We start from the raw sequence: 25453 nt of genomic DNA on the forward strand, positions 1-25453 counted from the left end.
ATCAGTTTAATGCATTTGATATATTACTTTCCTCCATAGATTTGCATTATAATTTATCTCTGCCCAACCGATGGAAGGCTTGTTCACTTTTACAGAGTTATTTGTTAGAAATAATGTTATTTGTATACCAGGTGTGTGTGTGTGTGTGTGTGTGTGTGTGTGTGTGTGTGTGTGTGTGTGTGTGTGTGTGTGTGTGTGTGTGTGTGTGTGTGTGTGTGTGTGGGTGTGTGTGTGTGGGGTGTGTGCGCGCGTGTGTGTGTGTGTGTGTGTGTGTGTGTGTGTGTGTGTGTGTGTGTGAGTTCACTGAATTGTTGAATGGAAATGTTGATCAAAATAGAATCCAACTTTCTATCTTGCTCTGCTACACTTCTTTTTTGTTGTGTTTTGTTTTGTTTTGCTTCCTTTCATTCCTTTCTATTATGTTTGACTTTTGACCAAATCTTCTCTCGTCTATAATAAGTTTGACACAAAATATTGTATGACTACAAATAGTCAAGCAATATTTTTTGTCTCACTTGCATTTCCAATAACTATTTTTCTCACACCAAGAAAAGCAAAACTGCCAGAGTTGTGGGACCGTTTTAAATGTGCTCAGTGCCTATCTCTCTTTTTATTCTCTCTCTTCTCTTCTGGCTCACTATTGCTCCTTTGCTGTCGCTCCCGAAAGGCTGCTGTCACCCTCTATTCTGATGTCCTTTTCCTGCTGCTGTACCTGCCGGAGCAGCTTTCATATCTCTGCAAATCCCCAAAGACACTTTCTGTCTTCCTCTCTCTAATTTTCTCTGGCTCCCTCTTGCATATGAACTGTATTCCTGCACATGGACTTCAAAGAGAGAGGGGCACTGCAAAAACTGCTGAAGGATATTCACTGTTTCTGATGATTCAGATGCTGTTTTTTGCAATATGTGAAATCAAGCCAGTCTTATGATAACATTAAATGTTACAGTTATACTTTCCAATGCAATGTGTGAAAGCTGTATATGTTGAACATTTTTAAACATATTTTCCATTTGCTTTTACAAACTATGGGGCAATATTAAAGGTTTCTGAGTTTGTTTTTCCTCATTAAATTAGATTTTTAGATGAAACCATGGTCCTTCGTGATTCTTAAAGTGCAAGTCAATGGTTACCCATTTTTGAGGAAAAAAGGGATATCATGGAGCACAAAATTTATACCCATGTCTCCCGGCAATATATTGGGGTCTTATAAAGTGAAAAGATCGGTCTATGCAAGAAACTGAAAATTATTACCTGTAATCCATAGCCTCTTTGGGGAAGTCCAATTATTTTCCACAGACTGGTTCAGTTTTGGGTGAAATCTCCCTTTAAAATAAAGCTGAAATATAATACAAAAATTTAATTTATATATAAAAATAAATAAATAACAAAAATTAAAAATGATTAAAAAATCAAAACTTTAAAACAAATAAAGGATTTTTTTTTTCTTTTTTTTTTACTTTCAGCACCAAAAAAGTTAGTAAAACTGTCAATATTTGTGTTTTCAAGATGGACCAAGGGGATAAATAATGATTTTAAGGTGAATTTAGGTGAAGCCATGACTCACTAGACTGCACCACATTTTGTTTTTAAAACACACACACACACACACACACACACACACACACACACACACACACACACACACACACACACACACACACACACACACACACACACACACAATAAATTAAAATCCTCAGCTGCACAGCATTATAATCAAAAGTAACTAATAGTGATTTGCAAGACAAAAAGGTTCAGTCAAGTATTAATTTACAAGTGCATGAGCGTGGTTCTGTGCTCTACTCTGGGCCTCGGATTCTTAATTACGATTGTGTTGGTCCTCAGAACAACTCAGCATCTGTTTTGACAGGCTGTTGTGAAACTTTGAGGACATGTGTGCCATGGGACGAGTGAAACGAGCAGTGTCGGTGTTCCTGAAATGAAAAGCGTTTTCTCCATTTTCATTTGCCATTCAGTGCACCTCTGTTTTGTCAGGAAAATTGGGTTGTTGATTCACAACTGGGATGTTTCTTTTCAAACTCAGCGTCTGACTCTCTTTCTGTTTGCGGAGACGATGATAATTTGTGTGAAATGCTCTCAAGAGATCGAGTTGTCATAATGAAACTGGATTTGGGGTGCTGTTTTCATTTTCACTCTTTCTGTAAATGTGTAATCAGGAAACTCCTATGTGCTCTGAGAGTGTAGATGTTTCTGCTATTCATGTGTCCTTGTTTCTTCTTGCTATAAAAAGAAGATGTCGAGCCTGCCATCACTTGTTTTGTCAAAAATGGGCTTTGTGTAGAAACTTGTAAATTAATTGGCTTTATTACAGTGAAAAATATTATTTAACACGCTACCTGCTTGTTTTTGTCAACCTTTTAGTAACATTTACATTAAAAAGTAAATCTGTTTGTTTGGATTTAACATTTGTAAAGTCTGATTCATTGTAGTGATTTATTGTTTTTATTCGGTTAGTTCAGATAGTTCTGTCCCTCACATGTAGCATTGGAAAGTCTGGCTCATTGTAATCATTCGGTTTGGTCAAATGGTTCTGTCCCTCATATGTAACAGTGGAAAATCTGATTCCTTTTGTAGTGAATCTGTTAGTTTAGATGTAGCATTGTAAAGTCTGACTCATTTTAGTGAATCAGTTTATTCGGGTACTTATATCCCTGATATGTAGCATTGAAACCTCTGATTCATTGAAATGAATTGGTTTGTTAAAAATGTTCTGTCCCTTATATGTAGCAATGGAAATTCTAGTAAGTCAGTTCATTCAGACAGTCATCTCTCTCATAGGAAAGTCCCATTCGTTTTATTGATCAGTTCAGGCCCTGTACATTCCCTGTGCTATGTTTTGACTCAGTTATGTAAAAAGGATTTTTATTGTTGTTTAAGAAATATTTACCTCTTCAGTTTTGATACTGTCAGCCTAATTGGGATTGTTCATTCATTTAAAACCCCTCAATGTTTTGTTTCAGAGAGAGAGTGGGAAAAAAAAGGAAAACGACTGAATTATAATCTGTGTCCAAAAGCTTAAGCAGCTGACTTGTTGCCTCACTTTCCTATCAGGCTTTATAAGCAATGTTTGTGCATGAAGGTACCTCCCGAAACTGATTTAGGACAGAGTTCTGAGGCAGCATATTAGTTTAATGATCCACAACAAAATAGAGAGAACAACTAAGTCAATGTGTAATTAGCCTACTTCAATACTAATTTTGCACTAGTAACGACATTACAAATGGAAAAGGTTGGGCACAAACTGACCACAAATTGCAACTTTCATTAATTTATTGGATAGTTATTAGATAGTTATGTTTGTTTTCTTATGAAAATTGTTCCTTTTCATGTCCAATTTTTGTAGCTTGTAGTGTATCTTAACTTTTTCAGAGCAGTAGCTCAACTCAGACTACTTTAAATTAATAGTAGTTTGTAACTTAAAAACTACATTTTCAAAGAAGCTTCTGGTATCTGGATCTATCCTGGCCATTTGCTTGAAAAGTTCAGGAGTTACTGATGTAAAGCCAAGAAAAACATTAGAAAGGGTGTTGTTGTTCTTCAACTCTGCATGCAATTTGAGGCAAGGTGATCACTACCTCAGGCAGAAAATGAAGTTTCTGTGTCTTTGTTTCTTTTTCTTGCTCTCTCTCTCTCTCTTCTCTCTCTCTCTCTCTCTCTCTCTCTCTCTCTCTCTTCTCTCTCTCTCTCTCTCTCATTCATTCTTCTGTTCCTGTCAGTTGCAGTCTCTGTATGTGTCTACCTCCATCTGTTCACTGTCTCTCCATATCTCTTCCTTTCTTATACCTCCTGCCTTACTTTTCCCCTCTGTTGGGTTTCTCCTCTCTATCCTTCTTTTAATGTGTTGCGGTGTGGTAATCGCTGAGAGCTGTGTCATTGCACTCAGCAGCTCTTTTATGATGCTTCTCACTTGCGCGTCTCCTTGTTCCTCGATCGACTCGTGACGGTAAACTCTAAGTGACTTGACGTGGCTTCAAACCTGCTTCCTCTGGAGACTTGTTACATCACACAATCTGTTATTTTCAACTCTCTCTATGTGGTCGCATGTGTCAGTTGCATCATTTTTGAATATAAAAATGGATAATTCTCAGCGTGAATGGTTCTTGACCTTGTGACTTCACTTTCAAAATCATGGTATGGATTATTAGAAAACTGTCAGTTTTAAAGCACCTCTCTGTCTCTGTCTGTCTCTCTCTCTTTCTTCAGTGTGGAGCCGGGCTGGCAGAGGGTGGTTCAGGTGGATCTGGAGGTGGACGGTGTCGGAAGTACGGTAGGCAGCAGGTCCATTTCCTGGGCGGTGGAATACCCGGGCATTAGGGCCAGCAATGAGGAAACTGAGACGCACATCCACCTGGCACAGAAAGACCTAGTTGGCATCGTGCCGCTGGCTATGGTGAGAACATCGTCATTTCAGCGGTCTCTCAGGGAGGCGCTGGGTCTCTTTGGGGAGTTCTGGGACTGACAGATAAAAGAGGCAGGCGGTCATGCTTTTTGGTTGACTTTGATATAATGTAAAAGAAACCGTCTGGTTTGTCATGATTTTTCGGTTTAGCATAATCTCATGTTTTAAAAAGCAGTGGTCCAGTAAAAATCTCGAAGACACGAGTGACCAGAATCAAATATTTAAAATTGCAACTACAATTATTTTGATATTCTTAAACAGCTTGCATTCTACACTCTCAGAAAAAATGGCCGTCACTAGGGCATATCCTTTCAAAAGGTACTAATAGATGCCTAATATTAACTCTCCCCACCAGAGTATTATTTTAAGTCACCAGCCACAATTTTTATTTATTTACTTACTTAGTTACTTACTATATTACTATATAACTATTGTGTACCAAGTTAACAGCTGAATAATTAAGACATGTAAATGTATGAATATATACACATGCACATTGGGTTTATAACATGCCCCCAAACACCTATATATATTATATAAGCATGCATACACATGTATATATACACATACTGTACAAACCCCTTATACATTTCAAACACACAATATAAATGTCCATTCCTAACTGTGTATGCTCGCAAATTTTTTTAATTCATACATACTTTCAACCCACGTATGCCTATATTCAGACACTTGACAGTGGAAAATAATTTAACTAATTAGAACATAGAATATATGAGTAAAAGAAAATCTACTCGTGACATTAACACCATTTAGGATACTACATGTTTCCTTTAATATTAACATAAGCAAGAACTAAATGAAGGTGGTAACACAGTAACCTGATTGCTGGATATCATAGTTCCAAACAAACAATATATAAAATTATATGAAACACTTAGAGTGCACCCCTAAGCTTGACCACTAAACCATTAGGAAATTATAAGTCAGGATTGTTAATGATTTTATAGGGTTCCATATTTTTACAAATATATTTTGTCTAACTAATATCTTCTATCTAAGCTCTTCTAGGATTAACCCTTAACTAAGCCAAATTTCAAATACAGGCACAGACTTCCATTTCTGTAAAATTGCTTTCTTTGCTATACATAAAGAAACAGCTTGTGACACATATTTACTTCCTATGCCCGAAGTATCTCCAAAAGTGCCCAATTTTGGCCTAGGTGGCAAATTGATTTTATATGCTTCTGAGATAAATCTAAATATACAGTACTCTGTCAGAATGGCCTGATTTTATGAAAGGATGAGACAACATACCTTCAGAGATTTTACATTTGTAGAGGATACATTTGGATAAAATTTATGTAGCTTGGTTCCTTTTCCCAATCTTGCCTAATATGATTAGTGTTTATGGTCACCTTATCTAGTAGTAAAGCATAAAGGAAAGAAACTCGTTCTCGTTCTAATGAAATGTGATTACATAGAATTTCAAGAGTTTCAAGATTTTATGAATAAAAAAAATAAAAAAAACCAAAAAAAAAAAAACAGAAAAAAAAATATCATATTTTAATTTAAGTTGACTAAATGAGCCTAATTTATTATCAATATATAAGTCTCTATGGAAATTAAACACTTTTGGTTCCATTGGGAGAAAATCTTGTCTTGTAAGCCAGGGGTAAAGGTGTTTATTTATTTATTTTATTTATTTTTTTACAAATTGGGCTGCCCAAATATACAGTAGCCTCTATGTAGAAGATCCAAAAATGATTTAATCTACTTCCATATTTTAAGAAAGTTATTTATATATTATAAAAACTGGAATCAATATTTATTGGACTGTTCAACAAAGCTTCTAAAGATGTCTTCCTACAGGAAGTTCTTTCTAACCAAACCCATTCTGGTATCTCTTTATTCTCTGGAGTTTGTCTCCACCAGGAAAGGAACTGTAAATTAGCGGCCCAGTTGTAATATCTGAAGGAGAGAAGACTAAATCCTCCCTCTGCTTTGGACTTGCATTATGTTTTTTAGATATTCTGACAGCTTTATAATTCCATATAAATGAAATAATTATAGACTCTAATTTCGAAAATATTAACTGGTATAAAAAAATAAAAAATTTTAAAAAACGAGAAGCGCTGCCATTTTGATTGCATTGAATTTAGATATAGAGATAGGTAAAGTCCTCAAAAATGTTATACTGTATTATCTTTTAGCTGATTCACTTTCATGACAATTCACCTTAAGTATCTTTCATGACCTCCAGGATATTTTTTGGTATGAATATGTAAACAGTGAAAATAAATCAAAAGAAAGAACAGAGCTTCATTAATTCTTTTTTATCCTCATTTGAATAAAAAAAAAAAAAAAAAAAAAAAAAAAAGCTGAGAAAATTGCATTTGTGTCCAAAACTTCATCTGGATCGGATTCAGAATGACGAGCAAAACATGAATTATCAGAGTCCAATTCCACCAACAAACAAATCTTATCCAAGTTTTTTTCTTGATAGCATTAGCTATTTTGATTTATATGCTGTTGAATATTTGCTGATCATGTAAGCTTACTTGTGTGTAAATAACTTCTGTCATTGCTGCCTGGTTTACACAGATCGTTTTCGCTTGTTTTGGATTAGGAATGTGCTGTAACATTTCAGACGACCCATAACTGCGCCACCTAAAGACAGTGAAAACACAGAAAAAGTTAATGTACTAATGTGTACACTTTAGGTACTAATATGCACCCTTAAAGGGTAAATAAATTACAAAGTTGTGCCTTTTGAAAGGGTATCACCCCTGTTTTTTCCTGTGAGTGTAAATTTTAACCTATATTTAACCTATATAATAACACAATATAATAATTTTAACCTATGTAATAACTCTATATAATAATTTTAACCTATATTTAACCTATATAATGACGCTATATAATATTTTTTACCTATATATAACCTATTTAATAACCTATATAATAACTCACCAATGCCTAACAACTGTTGTAATTCAAGAAAGTGTAACATTAATCTCTTATAATCATTATTAATCAGAACAATGAGCGCAGACGGAAACCATTTTAAGGACAGCTTGCAGGAAGGAAATGTGCTTATTGATGTAATACTTTATTATTTTTCTCTGATTAAGAACACCATTCAGCCTTGACTGTGCAGAGGAATATTCAGAGGTTGCTCTGCTATTTCTTCAGATATGTGCCATTGAGGAGTTCCAGAATAATTACATTTCATTATTTTTATTGAAATTGTGCTCGCATCAAATTGGATTGAAATAGTCCATTTTCAAAGAATGTTATTTGAGTCATTGAAATGATTTTGTAGATCATTTTTGTGTGTGCATATGAATACACTATCAATCATTACCTCCTTTCTTGCTAATTCTTGTGTAATAATCATTAATCATAAGGAAAAATCTATGCGAATATGCAGTCTCCAACTGGGATCTACACAAACATCAATGGCTCTATTAATGAGAATGACAATAGATAGCAATATATATATATAAAAAAATATAGCAATTAGATATGTCACTTAAACTCTTAAGTCTTAATGGTTAAAAGTGCTGTAATATGGTAAAATAAAGCAGATCAATTTCCATCTCTCTTGACACTCACTTCTTAAATTTCTGAAATCAATAATGCTTTTTGTCCATTTGTCCATGCAATAATGGAATGAATTTGCTGCTGTCACTTGATTCTTTATGAATTAATTCCAATATGTTCTCTGTCTCCAATAGTTTTCCATAAGGTTGCGTAATAATTTAACTTAATCTAAGTAATAGACAAAATGGTATCTTATTTATAGGTAATCCAACATATGATACCTCAACATATATGCATTTTCGATGAGGTATTAGAGAAATATATCACCTGTGACGGTTTATTAATGAATCACCCTCCTGTGTCCTCTCATCTGGAACCCTGTTTGGCCATCTGAGGGACTTCAAAAGTCTTCAACAGCTGGGATTCAGTGCTGTAGTGCTTGCTGTCACACTTCACTGTCCCCTCGCTAATCATTTGGCAGAGCTTTTGGCTCTGCTTTACAAGGTTCCTGTGCCACTTGCTGCTTGTTGGTTCACCCCGTAATTGTCTGGCACGTGGTTGTGGTATTTGAGGTCAAACGGGAGAGTTTTGGCCAGGATGAGGCTCTTGCTCCAGACTCTTTAGGACAGAGTGAGTGGCTTGGCTATCGCTTAGCTCCAAACGATGTCTCAAGTGGAGGAGCTAAGGGAGTCATGCATGACCAGGCAGAAGGATTTCTCTAAATTTTTGTGTTTTGGATGCTGAAGAGCCATCCGCTCTGTGTTTGCTGGTTTTTCACGTGCTAAATCGCTGGAGTTGAGCTGAGGTCTTGACAGTAACGTTTTATATGTAAATAGTCTAGGACAGTTCAAATAAAGATGTTATTCCGATTATTTTAAGATATAATTACATAATATGCTTATTATTTAATCATGGTATTTGCATATATCAGTATTTGCTGATAAAAGCCCACAAATATTGCAGGAGACAAAATATCTCTCACTAGAGGAAAATTATGCATTATAGAGTCCATGTACTTGTTAAGTTGTATAACTTGTGAATTTGTGTTAATCTTGTTACAATGTGGTATATTTTATATAATTTATTGTACTAAATTTTGTTAAAAAACTTAATACATTTATTCAGTAAGAATGCGTTAAATTGATTAAAAGTGACTTTTCCAAGATCATTATGACAGAGAAAACTGGTCCTAAAGGTTGGAAAGTTACATATCATGGAACTGTATATGGTTTAAATAACATTGAGTGTTAATTTGCATAAATCTTGAATTAATGCATTACTTTTTATGCAATTCACTGTACAAAATAAGCAAATAAATTAGTTAACAGTCCTAATTAGGCCTGGGTTTACAGTATCAATTCATCAATTATAATCAGTCTTCATTTTAGTGATTTTTAAATCTCAAGATAATTTTTTTTTAATATATGAACCAAAATCTCAACGCGTGAACAAATTTCACTAAAGATTACTTACAGGCCACCTGCTATCCAATAATTGCAGCAAGCTTTGTGTTGTGATACTTTTGATAGAAAACAAAGTCTCAACTACTCAAATACTCAAAATAATAAATGTTGTTTTGGTGCTCTTTAAAGTGGTGTCAGTACCACACATATACCTGATATGCATACTCATCATCAAATTCAAAGCAAAGCTGAACTTTTGAGTTAAAAAGCTGTTGTAGCTGGATGACTTCCAGCCGTTACCTCTGCCCCCCAGGCAAACATCTAATTAAACTCCACTCCCCATCCCTTCATGGGTTTTCAATCCTTTGATAAATGTTTTTCTATTGCTGTTCATTTCATGAATCAGCACATTGAAGAGGAAATCAGAGAGCTGCATCACTGCAGACAGGGCTGCTTTTCCACCTGAACACTACTTTAGGAACACTATCAACTGCCAACACTAAACATTATTTCCACAGTTCTTGATTTGATTATCCAGATTTGACTTTACTCACTTTTCTTAAAAGGGTGTCTGTTTGGGTAGTTAATTCACTGTCTATAAATCCTCCCAGGTTCCTGTCTGGTCTAACTGGCATTAGTGTTGTCAAATCCAACTGTGTAGTGATGTAGAGGTCAGTCGATACAGCCTGGCTGATGATGAGGAGTTCAGTCTTTGCAAGATCATCTGGAGATTGCGTTCTCAGGAAAAGTTTTCTGCAGAAATGGTGAGGAGCCTGGAGAACCTGTGTGCCTGTTTAAGTGGGCTCAGTGAGCTGGTGGGTGGCAAGACCAAAGGCATATAGAGTAAACTGTAATGATATTAGTATGAAACAGTATATATATATATATATATATATTGTATTCAAAGGATTTTTTAATGTATATATTCGTTTTTATTATTGAATAATCTGTAGGGAATTCTCTGTAAAGCTAGGTAACAACATGAAAGATCTCATTTAATTATTTTCTAGTTTGTATTTGGTAAATTAATTCAAAAGATATGATTTTTCATAACAGGTTCTATATGCTGTAGGAACAATTTATAACTCTATCTATCCATCTGTCAACATTCCTATCAACCAATTAGATTCTAAGGCTTGACTTGATTTTGTTTGGCATTCATCTCAACCTATCATTTTCCTCTCATTTTTAAGGAAGGAACATATGTTGTTCCAGTAACTACAAAATCACTTCCCATGTTAAGCTTTCCTCAGACAAAGGCCAGAAGGACCTGTACTTTCTGGGTGATTGTGTAATAAGAATAAACCTGTTCCTCACTCCAGTGAATCATTTAATCATTAAAGTTCTGGATACACATCATAAGAAACCTGGCCTCCGGAAGCAGTAATTCATTTCGAACAGCCCCAGGCAGAAACCAGAGAGGTGAACATGGGATCCAAAAGCCATTGTACTGAGAGAGTCACCTCAGTTAAAATGCTAATCCACTCACGGGTCAGTGTGGGAGTTTCCCCTGAGCCAAGCGCTCCGGCGGTCAGATGTCAGATGAAGCGCGGTGATGTACTGCTAGCGACCTTTCCTCAGACGCGCTTCCTTGAGGAGGTTACGAGCCCCCTGTAGGAGCTGATCTTTGGAGCCCGATGACATGAATTAAGCAGAGCGTGAAGAGCCTGGCGCAGCGAGGCAGTGCGATACCTCCACGGCCCGAGTGAGTCCCACACTGAGGGTCACTGCAATCTCGATTAATCACCTCCAACAGATGGCCTCCACCAAGAGAGATAGAGAGAGAGACAGCTCAAGGCTGCGCTGACAAGAGTGTCGCCTCAGCTTTGCTTTACATCAAGCTTTCATCAGTAATTAGTTTTAATTAGGCTAACAGGCCACATTGTCTTTGAGCCGTGATATGGAGCTAATAGGGTTATGAGGGGTAGAAATAATCCATTTAAGCACAGTAATCTACAAGTGACCTCTGTGCAGGTCATGGGTTTTGAACGTAAATAATCAGAAATGATTCATAGCTCCGGTGCAGTCCGTCTATATTTATGGATTATTAGCTTTCTTGGCCCGTATCTGTCTTCTCTCGCTCTCTTTCTTATAATTTGGTGCATATTTTTCAATTAATGGTGTCCTTCCTGTTAATCAATTTGAACAAAAGGACGTTTAATAGCTTCTCTAAAGCTCAGTAGCTCAACTGCGCTGTGACAGACCTCTGGGACAGACCGAGAAAGAGAGAGAGAGAGCGCATCAAGGGACAGATGAAGAGAGCTGAAGTTTTATGAGAAAATTTTCCACTTTGAAAAACATACAGTGAGAGCAGTGGAAAGGCTCTCAGGTGTACCTCGGCTGCCTGACAGAGAGTGAATTTGTCATCTATTTCAATACCGCGTGGCAGAAATGATTCTGAGGAGAGGAGTGGAACGAGGGATGAAAAAGAGAGAAAAATCAGCCGAGCCTTATGAGTGAAGGAAGGTGATGATGAAAGATATTTCCACCCCTGTGTGTGTGTCTCCCGTCCAGTGTGTGTGTAATATGATGCGTTATGTGGGTCATGTGAAGATAGATCTGCTGCTCGGTAATTGAAGCAGATCAGATTTGTCAGCACAGGAGGAGGCTGTTCTTTGAGCTGGCTTGTGTGCACACACACACACACTCATGCAATGATTTTAGCATTGATTAGCCCAGTGCCTTCATTATTACAACTGCATCACAGACAAGGAAAGTGGAAGTGGACAATATTACACACTCCAGTGATGAAGAAACGCGATATGGAAATTAATTCAACAAGATCTGTCTTTCTAATAACCCTCCCACATTTGTAACTGATTTAAGACTACATGGGAAGCACACAAACACCCCCTTCCAACCCTACAAAACTGCATAAAAAAAAAAACATAGTATGGAGAGTTTGTGGTTTGTAAGATTTTTTTTTTTTATGTTTTTATTGTTTTTGAAAGCTGTCTCTTACCTTCACAAGACTATTTGATCCAAAATAGTAAAAACAATTAAATAAAACTGTTATCTATTTTAATATATTTTAAAACATTATTTATTCCTGTGATGCAAAGCTGAATTTTCAGCATCATTACTCCTTCAGTGTTACATGACCCATCAGAAATCATTCTAATATGCTGATAATTATAAATGTTAAAAACAGTGTATTTCAGGATTTTTTTGATGAATAGAAATTTCTACATTTATTTGAGATAGATATTTTTGTAACAAAAAAGTCTTTACTGACACTTTTTATCATTTTAATGTGTCCATTGCTGAATAAAAATATTGATTTCTTTAAAAAAAAATACAAAATCTTATTAACCCAAAACTTAAATAGTATTTTAAGAGTGGATGTATTTAAAAAATAATGCATGAATGATTTTTATATATCAAAAAACGGCTAAGAAATAATAAGTTGGTGTAACCACACTTTGTCTTTGAAAAGACTTTTTAAAGTAGTTTTTTAATGTTGTTGCAAGTATCTTGGAGAACTTAGTTATTCTATGGATTTAGACTTTAGTATCAGTTCTTTCTGTCTCTTCATGCAGTCTCAAATTGACTGGATGATGGTAAAATCAGATCTCTGTGAGGATCAATCTGCCTTTTGTAGGACTTCTTGTTCATAAAAAAAAGTCTCACTGGATTATTATAATATTTGCAAAAAAGAATGTTGTGAAACCTAAAATTTATATTGCCTGTTGATGCACCAAAAGAAATAAATAACCTTAAAACAAACATTCTTAATATTTTTTTTTAACTTTTACACAATATGTACAGTAGTAATACAATACTCATGCAATATTTGATTCAATAAGTATAAAATACAACCCAGCACCACTGTTCGTTCAATCATTCAATCAACTTGATCAGTTTTAATCTACATGCATCTGTGCATAGGATACAGTCTATAGAGTCTCTCTGAAGTCATGTTTTATTGAGAATCTATAGCAGAAGCATGTACCATTGATTTCAATGGAGCAAAGATGAATGTTAATTGGACTCTAAGTTAACCATGAACCCTGCTCCACAGCCGATTTCATTGGTTAACTAAATCACGCAGTCACGTGTCTATAAAAATTTAGGCTTTATTGATTTTGTTCAGAATTCAGAAAAATAATGGATAGAAATGATCACAACATCAATTTTTGGTCCTGTCTTGAAGTCTGTTTAGCAATAGTTTGCAGACAAAACTACTGATGTTTGAGGTGCAGGAATAAAGCTGAACTCACAAAACACTCTTTTTTTACTCTCTGGTTAAATGGGCTTTCACAGAGCAGTAAGTTCCTGCCCCTGATGTGATGGTCCACTCTCATGAAAGTCATTTTTCTCTTGGCTCAACATCCAGTGCTGCCAGCTGCACATTAATAACCCATAAAGATAACATGTGTTTCCAGCTTAGTGCAATCACACAAACACCCCTTCTACCCCTACTGCATATTCAGACACTAGAATGTTTGTTGCTTTTTTTGAACAGATGTGCTAGGAAGCATATAAATGCAGAGTTTGCAGTGGATGTTCTCTGGAAAGCATAAGCATGTGATTTGGCATTTAAATGCACCAGGTTTGTGGTGTGATTTGGGTTGTGTGGAGGTCTTCAGGGTTTGAGTTCACTGCTGCGGTGCAAAGGTGGAATATTGTGCATTGTGGTAGCTATTTTTGAAACACTGAAACATTTGTTTTGTTCAACCTGTATTTTTAACTTGTGTGGTGTTCACATACCGCCAAAACTGGAATAGTGAAATACACAGACCCCTGAAAATAAACGTTTTTCAGAGGTTCTTCTTTTCTTTTCTTTTCTTTTCTTTTCTTTTCTTTTCTTTTCTTTTCTTTTCATTTCTTTTCTTTTCTTTTCTTTTCACATCCTCCTCCCTTTCCTTTCCTTTCCTTTCCTTTACTTTACACATCCTCCTTTCTTTCCTTTCCTTTCCTTTCCTTTCCTTTCCTTTCCTTTCCTTTCCTTTCCTTTCCTTTCCTTTCCTTTCCTTTCCTTGTTTTCCTGCTCTCCTCTTCCCGTAGGCTTTGATTTAGACTATGCAAGTGTATCATATTACATTTCTTAGCATGCTGTGACACACATTCTTTCCACAATGACAGCTCTGAAATATGAATCCCTAGTGCCTAATCCATTAGTCCCTTTCTCCCCCTCTCTTTCTTCCCTCTCGATCACTTGCTCTCTAGTTGAATTAGCATGATAAAGTGCAGTAGTTAATTGGAGCGGCCATGGAGTTCATATGTGCCATAACGCAGGTAATGTTAATGAACAGGGCTTTCGAGCACTGATGAATAATGTCTCATTCACACACATTTCTTAAACTCAGTTCATCTAAATCCTGGTGTGCAATAAATAAAAAAAAAATTATCTTTAAATAAGAGAGAACATTGTCACATACTCATCAGTGTTTGTCTGTGTGCGTAAGTCAGTCAAAAACACTCTTGTGCATCAGATGCTCCATTATTTTCTATGATGAGCACTTCAGAAATCTTAAGCAAATTGATGCAAGGATGCACATTGATTCAAAACTCCTTCAAGCTTAATAGAGCTGCAGTTTAGCCGTTTCATCTTTTGATCACAACACAATTCATGTTGTCTAAAATCATATCCTGTTTCCTGCATGCAAAAGCTCACTAATAATCCAAACAGGAAATGATTTTCCCCTCCATCAAAGAGCGAGAGACAGCGAGAGAGAGAACGGCCTCAGTGAATCTGCCGCCATAGCATCTAAATCTGCCCTCTATTTAGTTCTCATTTGTTTGTTTGATTATTTATGTATGCATTTATTTGTGTTCACACCGGGCTTTCGCCAGCAGCTCGAGTGATGGACTGAAGAAAAAGGAGCTGACAGCCGCGCCTGAGGCAACAAGAGATGATGTTACCACACGTATGTGTATATGTGTGTGAGTGCGCGCGGACCAATTGTGGCAGAATATGTGAAAGGATGAAAAGAGAATGACAGCAATTATTCCAGCCCACACAGCTCACTGGTCCCCTCCTAATGTGTTCCCGCCGCAGAGCTCCTGTTCCGCTGTTGCACCTCTCTGAATGCCAGACCAAGACACACGCAGAATATTAACATCGCTGATACTGAGTGAGATTTCAGATGCAATTTCAGATCTGTTTAGTGGCTGGAACATCAGAACACACCTGAGAAGGCATATTCATTTTAGCGACGCTTTTTCAGTGAACTACTTCAAAATCTGATTCAGTTGAGGTGTCATTGAGTAATGTTTATACAGTCAATACAATCATGTTGTTGCATTGAACTTTTTAAAGAAGTTTTAATAGTGGACAAGTTCAATGTTTCTGCAATGAATGAATGTATTTAAATAAATTCAGTTTGTGTTCTCCAAGCCCGTATTTATTTGATCAAAATCTATAATATTGTGATGTGTTTTTGCGATTTAAAGAAAAAACTGTTTTGTATTTGAATGTATTGTAAATTGTATGTTTTAAACAAATATCAACAGTAAAGTGATTGACATTTCAAGTAAAGTAAATTAAGTTAAACAAAATGTTTTGCTAACAGTTTATTTTAGGGTGTCCTAAAATAATAAAACATGTAAATAATAAAACATGCAAATAAAACGTGTTAGATGTTACATGTACTTTCTATTATAAAAACAATTAATTATGTATAATTACATGCAAGTAACCCTAAGCCAAACCCTAATCCCTAACCACATAGAAAATATACAAAATGTATATTACTCAGTACTTAAATGTATAATTACACTGTAACAAGGACACCTTAAAATAGTGAAGTGTAGCCAATATTTTTTTATATATATTTTACTTGAAGATATTTTTTCATTCCTTCTTTTTTTAACTATTAGAATGTAATTATAAAATATAAAATAGAATGAAAAGTCATTTTATGAACAAGTTCAATAATTAGGAAAATTCTGATCAAAACACTGAAAAACATAAATTGTATTCAATAAATTGGGCTTAACTCATAAAATTGATGTTGGTCAATGTGTTTATAATTTAAACAACCTTACTTATGGTATTTATATGTGTTGGCCATTAATGCTTTTTATGATTTAAGCCAGATGTATTAAAGACTTTTTTATCTTCAACCACTTGACTGTTTTTTATTCATAAATTATTGTATCACTTTCCAGTGAGCTCCAGTGGTCATACATATGGACCACAAAACCAGTCATAAGGGTTGTTAACATTCTTTTTATTTAAAAGAAATTAAGATTTATATATGGTCTGAAAACTGAATAAATAAGCTTTCCATTGATGTATAGTTTGTTCGGATAGGAAATTATTTGGCCTAAATACAACTATTTGAAAATCTTGAATCTGAGGGTGAATATATATGTGTTTGTGTGTGTGTGTGTGTGTGTGTGTGTGTGTGTGTGTGTGTGTGTGTGTGTGTGTGTGTGTGTGTGTGTGTGTGTGTGTGTGTGTGTGTGTGTGTGTGAGTGAGAAAATTGCCTTTAAAGTTGTCTAAATTAAGTTCTTAGCAATACATATTACTATTCAAGATTACATTTTGATACATTTACGGTAGGAAAATTACAAAATACCTTCATGGAACATGATCTTTACTTAATATCCTAAAGATTTTGGCATAAAAGAAAAATCGCTAATTTTGACCCATACAATGTATTGTTGGCTATTGCTACAAATATACCCATGCTACTGAACTTATGGTTCAGGGTCACATATAGTGTTATACTCCTTTAGCACACTGTAGCATTTGGACCAATCAGACACACCATTTTTCATTAGATTTAACAAATCAATTATTCATTAGATTAACAAACAGTCACAGACCCCTCACCCAGTAAACATACTGGGTGCAAGGATGTCTGCGAAAGACACCAGGCCCCTGGTTACCATGGCAACCAGGACCCCTCAGCCAGATCAGATCATCTTGTATGACCTAAAAGTATACAGAGAAAATCTTCCTCCTACTCGGTTCTCTCTAAAACAGACACATAATGCCCATAAAAATGGACTCTTCTTTAATTAATTCATAGGAAAACCCTTTTCTGAATGAACACACATATACTTCAGGTCATTGTGTATGTTGTTACTGTGCTTGTATATTGTCTTTTGTATTGTATACTTTTTTATGAATGCTTATTATAGAACCACTTGTTCATGTAATCTTTAGTCATTTTGCGTCAACACCTAACCGAGTTCTATTTGCAAATTACCATGCCCTCAGACAAAGGTCCGTAAAACTCTCCAGTATTTCCAATCTCCCGCTTGGAATTTCTGCCTGTCTCATTGGACAAGCCCACCCTGAGAGGCATGAATCTTCTCAGACCTTAAAGGCTTCACATCAATGAACCGCCTTCAGTCTGCGGTTCTGTTAGATTCTGAGAAGATGAGGATGTGAGCTAGAATGCTTCTAAGGACACCCTAAGCTTGTACCAGGCCTTGTGCCTTGACTTTCCATTTCATCAAAGATCCTAGGATATCGATTGATGTCTTTCTGAGCTCTTTTTCACTTTCCACTGGGAAGAAACTCCCAATCACCATTGAGTCAGAACATCTTTGGAATTCATCACTTTTCAAACTTGGAAGAAGGTGATCACGACTCCTACACCACCAAACCTCCAAATCATCAAGACTTTCATCCGAGACTGCATCCCGATGCTCATTCCAGGCTAAGGCAATGCAAGTATCATACATTTAACCAAATGAAACGGGTTTAGTATAAGCTATAGACCCTGTTATACACAGTGCTGATGGTTTTACTCAGATGGTTAACCTGGTTTTCCTGATGGTATCGTCCATCGAATCTCATTTGCCCTTTCCCCTGTATGAGTGATTGTTTGTTTGTTTGTTAAACTAGTTTGTGTTAGTGTTTAGTTAATAAAACTCTTCTGCACAAATTACATGAGTTTCTGATTCTGCCATGAAATTAAAGTCCCTTTATGATGTTAATCCTTGCTACATGCTCAAATGCATTATTAGGCTACTGTAAGAAGGTTGTTTTCTGCGGCCACAAAGTTGATATGTTGATATGTGTGAGTTGATGTTCCTACTGGCAGCTCATATAAATAATTATAATTAATCATAATTAATTGTAATTATTTATATACATTTCCCTTTTGAGCTAATTTACTACAACACATTTTCTAAATCTTCACTTTAAAAAAAAGTTGTTTGCAATTCACATAAGAAATATCGAAAAAGGTCCCATTTGAAGACCAGCAGATCTACTGATAGAATATATGATTTTTGTTGCTGCCCACTGTGTCCTCTGTTATTGAGTGTTTACTACCAAATCTTGTATGTCTAGTGTGAGTGTGTGCGGTTCAGGTTCTTGCAGGATGAGCTTGGTTGAGCTGCAACAGTATAGATTTAAACAGACCTGAGAGCTGAAAGGAAGGAGGAGCAGTGGCATGGATCAGAGGGCAGAGGCAGGGAGGTTAGGTCCCATCGGAGGCAGCCCTGCCGTAAGTGACAGGCCTGGCTTCGATCTGTCTGTTTAAACTCAAAGAGTCTTCCTCCTGGCACATACTTTTTCAGCACTGTGTTAAGTTGTGATAGGCATTGGTTTCTCATCCACCTTGTTATCCATTCGTTTAATCCATAATTTAATCAGTTAATCCATAATTCATTCAGTAAAGGATGAGATCACTTCTTATTTAATGTGAAGCATAAATTGCTGGTTCTAGACTACAATGGGCCATTTGTATCCGAAAAGCTTGAAAGGAAGAAAATTGAATCTTTTGTGTAGTGGGATGAACAGCAGAATGGAAAAATGGATGAGGAGAGAGTTTAAAGGGGAAAGTAGAAAGATATGTCTTTGTTGCATTCAATATATAAAAAAACATTGGGAAAACAAACTAGGGTGGCAGGAAAATTATGCTGAAATGTTTGGAAAGTTTTCTGTATTCAACAAGATCATCCACTTCTCAGTGTATCAACCCAAAACCTACATGAATCCTGAAGAGAGAAAAAAACATGACATACAAGACTTAAAGGGTTAGTTCAGCCAAAAATGAAAATTATGTCATTAATGACTCACCCTCACTTCATTCAAAATCAGAAACATTATCTAATCATTACCCTTTTGATTTTCCATGAGGGTTTTCTTTTCTTTTTCCCTGGAGGAAGTGATTTAAGTGTCTCTTTGTAACCTTGATATATATGAAATGTTCAATAAAACTAATTGTAGATGTTGCGTTACATGGAAACAATGCACTGATATGTGATTTATACAAAAAATTATATTCGTGTAACATGCTGATCAAACACTAGAGCCGTGGGAAATGATGTATTAGCATTACCTGAGATTTCTAATCATTAGTAACTATCTCGACCCCCCCCCCCCCCCCCCCCTTCATCCGACAGTTGAAACAAAAGGCTGACATTCCCTCACACACACACACACACACACACACAGCCCCTGTCTGCGCCGTTGGCTCCCTGAGTCTGACCTTGACTGCTCAGCTCTTCGTAACTGCAAAAAGTCGTCTTGTTTAAATTCACCAGGGTTGCCAGGCCCTGCCATCTGACCCATTGATCTGGGTGGATTGCAGGTGTGGTATTCATGAGAGCGGCTGGGGATTTGTCCTATAAAGTTAAAATATAGTCCTTCTACCGACTGCCATGTTTTATTCAGAAGCTCGTTTCCCTCAACTCCACCGACCGGGTACCAAAACTATTCAAAGTCTTATTTTCATCTTTTTGTCTCTATTTCCGTCACTCCCTTTCTCCCATTCTACTGTTACACAAAGCAGCAATGGCACAAAATGTACAACACTTTAATGGGATAGTTCACCCGAAAATGTAATTCTGCCATTATTTACTCTGCCTGACGTTTTTTCAAACCTGTATGACTTTCTGTTTTCTGTGGAGAACAAAAACTGAATTTTTTAGAGGGATAGTTCACCCAAAAATTAAAATTTGCTGAAAATGTACTCACAATCACAATAAACTTATGTGAACTCATAGTGAGTTTTTAAATGGCTTCTGCTCAGTTTAGTGCACAGGACTGACAATGAAACGTACTGTTCACCAATTAAATCACTCAGATGGGGTGGCCTTGTTGCTCATCTGAGGACAATATTAATTTTTAGAGTGAGCTGAAAAACACTGCAGTTACCAAATGAAATCCAATCAGGGCTTGGCTTTTTGTGCATCAACTCTTTTCTTCACACACAGAATTAAAGCTCAAATTATATGCAGCTTTCTCATAACAGTCAAATCCAATTAACGTGTGTGCTTTGCTGAGTTAGGCAGTAAGGATTGCAAGAGTTTTATACAGGTAATAAGCTGTTGCCTGGCTTATAGGGTGCAACACGGACACGCCACATAAGCTGTCAAATAAACATGTATACAAGCTTCTGATGACTGTGAACAGCTGACATACATAAAGCTAAAGTATTCTTACACCAAATGCTATTGCTGGTTATTACAAGCTTGTTTAAAACTATAGAGCATACACACAGGCAAGTTTGCATATTTTTGATGAAAAAAATTTAGCTTACAGTCATGGGGTCTTAAAACGTGTCTTAAAGCTAATATAAGTGTGTTCCTTCATCTTTGGACACTTAAAAAAAAAACCAATCAAAATTCGAAAATAAAAATGTAAACTGTTTAAAATGTCGATCTTATAAAATAAAAAGAAGAATAAGAAGAAGAAGAAGAGTGAAATAAACATTAATAAATCTTTTAGTTTTGATTTATATATTTTATTTTAAAAATATGAATTATATCTGCCATTCAGTTGTGGCATCATACTTACCACACTGCACAACTTTTTTTTTCTGCTTTCCAAAAGTTAGTGTACTGGTTTATCAAGGAGACAACAGTGTCAGTGATGTGCTGAAACAACAAAGAAATATCTAGGCAAATATCACTTGTGAATATTCTTACAGTATTTTTGCAGTCATGCTCTTGTGGTGTATGTGAAAACATTTTTGGACATTGTTAGAAAAATTGAGCAAACTTGTGAAAGTATGAAATGTGTTTTAACAGAGTTTAGCAATGTCAAAAGTTGAAGAAACACCCATAAATGATCTTAAACATGTCTGTTGGCAAATGTGGCACAGAAGCACTTCTGAAGTGGTGTTTGGTTGTCTTTACACAGCAAATGCATAAAAAACTCCACTCCCAAATGCAGAAATCTGACTCCAGGAGGAATGATGATGTTGATGACTTTAAAGTTGCTTTTTCCCCAGGATTACAGTGCATATGATACCTAATTGAAAAAAGGGGGTAAAAACCTAAACAAATAGGTAGATATAGTTTTAGTCTTCTTTGATCATTAGATGTCTAACAAAACCGTGTAGGGTCTATTAAAGGCAAAATTGCTTAGAGAGTAAATGCTTGTACAGTAATTGCAAATGGTGAAAAGACGTGCTGGAAGTGACATTAAATTCATTGTAATTTTGTTCCTGAGATCAGGAGAACATGAAATTGAAATCCAGTATGAGACATGTCTTCATTAAAGAACAAACTCTGGCTGACATTCAGTGACTTCATGTTGTAATACTTGCACACGGTTACACAAGCGCATGCACTCATATGTGCATGTACATACACACATTCAGTAGTTTTTCTACTCATGGATCTCTTTCACACACACACACACACTGATGGAGTCTATCAATGTAGCGGTGCCTCTGAACCCCTATAATAAGATAGTGAGGTAGTGTTTGCATCTCTCTGTGCATTTGTTTATGTGTGTCAGTAAGGGATTATCAGAACTTTTTGAGTTTTCATTTTGCTGCAAATCTTGTTTAAATTTTAGAGTGTGTTTTTAATCAAAAATATAATGAAATTGAAAGTTATTTTGTAGTTACATTATATGGAGGTCATTAGATTATTTCTTGGTTTTTGTGGATATATTAGTGCCTACAGAGTCGTGCACGGGGGCAGGGGGGTTGTGGGGGGGGTTCTGACGGTAAAGTGCCCTTGTGGTCCGGTCTATGTACCCCCGGTCCGCGAGTAAGAGGGGACATGTTACTGACTCTCTCAACCTGCTTGTTAGCACAGTTTTTCAGCTTGAAGGGCATTTATGGCTGTTTTTTTTTTTCTTCTTCTTTAAGGTTCTCAGCAGGCCACCTCCACCATGCTCTGGGGACCTGTTACTTTTTGGATTTATTTTTGCATTAGTCAGTAATTATCTCAGCATTCAAAAACCACAATCCAAAAAAGACCTGACAAACCCTAGATAAAAATAGTTAAAAATTTATTGCTTGGAAATAAATAAATATGTAAGTTTTGAAGTAGAGACGTTGACAATGGTGCATCTTCATTGGATAGGAATAGTTTAAAAAAAAAAGACAATTATACAGCAAATCCATGTCTCAAACACACACAGACTGTCCAGCATTCATCTCAAATGAACAAACTGAACATGAGTGCTTTGGACAAGTGAATTATATGGGATTGTTTATGTGTAGCTCCAGGCTAACATCTGAGAAATAATAAGAATGTTTTTCTTTCCATGTTCCTGAGCACATTCAACATTGACTGTGAATTGAAACCAGTTACGAAGTGGGACGCTTTTAAAAAGTACTGCATACAACAATGCTCTGAGAACACTGCAGAGCATGAAAAGAGCATGCCACAAAAATTCAATTATTCCTTCGAACAAAGAAACAGGAGAGTGAGACGAGGCTAATTCTGTGCTGCAGTTTGAGAAAATCCCTCTGCTTTGTGGTGAATTAAGATCTTCACGTTAGATCGCTTTTTAATACACCACATTTCTGTAATTATGGTACATTTCATGCCCTCATATTTCATTATGGAGTAGGATTTATATGTCATAACGGAGCAAAGATAGCCATAAAGTGGCCAGGAATGAAGGAAGAATGGACAAATATAGGGTAACAAAGAGAGATGAAACGGAAGATAGAGCATCTGTTTTTCATGCCGGTCAGATTACAGGGGCTGACACCATAAATCGTACTTATTCCCGGATGGAGAAAAGGAGGAGGACAGGGAGACACTGACAATGCTCTCCTGAATTTCAACACATTCAGTTGTCAGGGAAAGCAGTCTAACAGACTCAGAGGAAGTGAACACGGTGACATTCAGGCAGTGGGTCAGTTTGAGAATTTCAGCTCTGAATCAAATCACGTTATTTCTGGACATCACAGACCTCAGACCTACTAGTTTAGTTCAGTTTCAAAAATATACAGCTTCACTTCTTAGAAAAATGATAGCAATTTGCTGTTTATGTCTAAAAATATTATAAATTACCTAATGAGTTAAATCGCCATTATTTAAAGTAATCCAGTATATTGGAGCTGGACAAAAACATTCATTCATTCATTCATTCATTCATTTTCTTTCTTTCTTTCTTTCTTTCTTTCTTTCATTTATTTAAAGATTGTAAACAGTACCATTCAAAAGACTGGGATCTTTATGTTTTGTTTTTGTTGCTGTTGTTGTTTTTCATCAATACTTCACCAAGGATGCATTAAAATGGTCAAAACTGACAGTAAAGGTATAACACTGCAAAAATGATATATTTAAATAAATGCAGTTCTTTTACTTTTTAACTTTCTGTTCAAAGAATCCTGAAAAAATTGATGTGATACTTGCACAAAAACACTAAGCAGCAAGCGTTTTCAACATTGATAATAATAAGAATTTTTTCTTAAGCATCAAATCAGCATATTAGAACTACATTAATACTGGATTAATGAAAATTCAGCTTTGCATTACAGAAAAAAACTGTATTTCTGATCAAAAAATGCAGCCTCGGAAAGCATAAGAGATTTCTTTCAAAAATATTACTGATCCCAAACTTTTGAACAGTGATGTAGCTAGACAGATATTCTCTCATATATTTCACAGACACGTATGAGGGGAGACCGCAAGTCCCAAAAACGGGCAAGTTTTACTGAAAACTCACAAAGTTTATTAGCTGTCAATCCATTGTGATTCATAAATGAACCTGACATAGGGAAGGATGTATAATATTGTGCCATAAAGAAACGTAAATGTATATGGGGACTGATATTTTCTGTCTGTGACTTATAAACCAAAATTGCATCTCCCGTCTCTGATTAGGTTCTCCAGCTACAGTACAGTGAACATCCACTCCACTAGAGCAGATGAATCAGGCACTAGACATCAGGTGCTTTGACTGGCAAATTTGGCAAGCGAATGATAATACTCCAGCACTTTGACTACTATTCAAGTACATCTCAAAAGCAGAGATTACTGCGCACATCAGTTTTTTGATGGCTTTTACCTTAACAGTTGGGACTGAATGAATACCTTTGGTAGGTTGGAGGTTGAAAGACACATCTCTGTGCCAAAGATGTAATTTTCTTCCTTTTCTCATCCCTTCACATTTGTGCATGGCCCAATTTAAGCTGTCTGAAAGGAGCTCCAAATTTCTAATTCAAAGTCTAAGCCATTTTTCAGAGATTTCATTAATCTCCATCGTATTATTTGGTAGGTCTTAGATCTTTTGTACCGTCAGAGTTTTCAGTTCGTGGCTTATTAGTCTGCTGGGTTTGTTTCGCTTAGAGACTTTACTGGATCCTTGAAAATGGATTTTAGTATATTTACATGTTTGGTGCTTCCCAGTGCCCCTCAAGTAATTGAACAAGAAGATTTGTGGTAATGAGATACTATTGAGGAAATCTTTACAAGATATCGGCAGCAAGATGCGGCCTGTTCAAAAGCATTTTAGTCAATTAATTGTAAGGTCTGTGCAAAACAACTTGCCCAATCTGGCTCTGCTGCTTGTTACTTGCAAGTTTCCAGAGGGTGTTGGGAAATTTTATTGGGCTTTCATCTTGTGGGCTGCATTGCAAGAACCTCTATGACCTTTCAACTACATTTCCACTGCGTTTCAGTGGCAGATTATATTTTCAGCTGTGAGTACACACAGAATATAGCAGAAAGATTTAGGTTTGATGGCTTGATGGCTTGATTCCCGGTGCTGACAGGCACTCGTGAATGAGCTAACAGCGGTATGGCTATTGGGACCACAGTCCTGCTGGGTACTTTGGCTCAAGATTTCTTCAGAGCTTTATAATGCAGTGGCTTTGACTCTCACCTTTCTCTGCATGTCTTCTGATGCTGCTCGCTAGGAGAGATCCTCAGTTTCCACCGATATTCTGTTTTATATTACCTTTTAAAGTTTAATAGTGCTGCAGAATTTTAATCATGAATTAGTCTGAATGAAGACAG

At 36.1% G+C, this 25453-nt stretch overlaps 1 protein-coding gene across 1 annotated transcript in view; it reads left to right on the plus strand.

Moving 5' to 3' along the window:
* Nucleotides 1-25453, plus strand: part of LOC109098840 (transmembrane protein 132C-like) — a 196338-nt gene that overhangs the window by 132175 nt on the left and 38710 nt on the right. The window contains exon 4 of the mRNA XM_042730040.1: nt 4225-4411. Within this exon, the coding sequence (XP_042585974.1) occupies nt 4225-4411 (187 nt within the window). The remainder of the gene's footprint in view (nt 1-4224; nt 4412-25453) is intronic.

The sequence above is a fragment of the Cyprinus carpio genome, chromosome B8 (genome assembly GCF_018340385.1).
Source record: "Cyprinus carpio isolate SPL01 chromosome B8, ASM1834038v1, whole genome shotgun sequence".
Taxonomy (NCBI): Eukaryota; Metazoa; Chordata; class Actinopteri; order Cypriniformes; family Cyprinidae; genus Cyprinus; species Cyprinus carpio.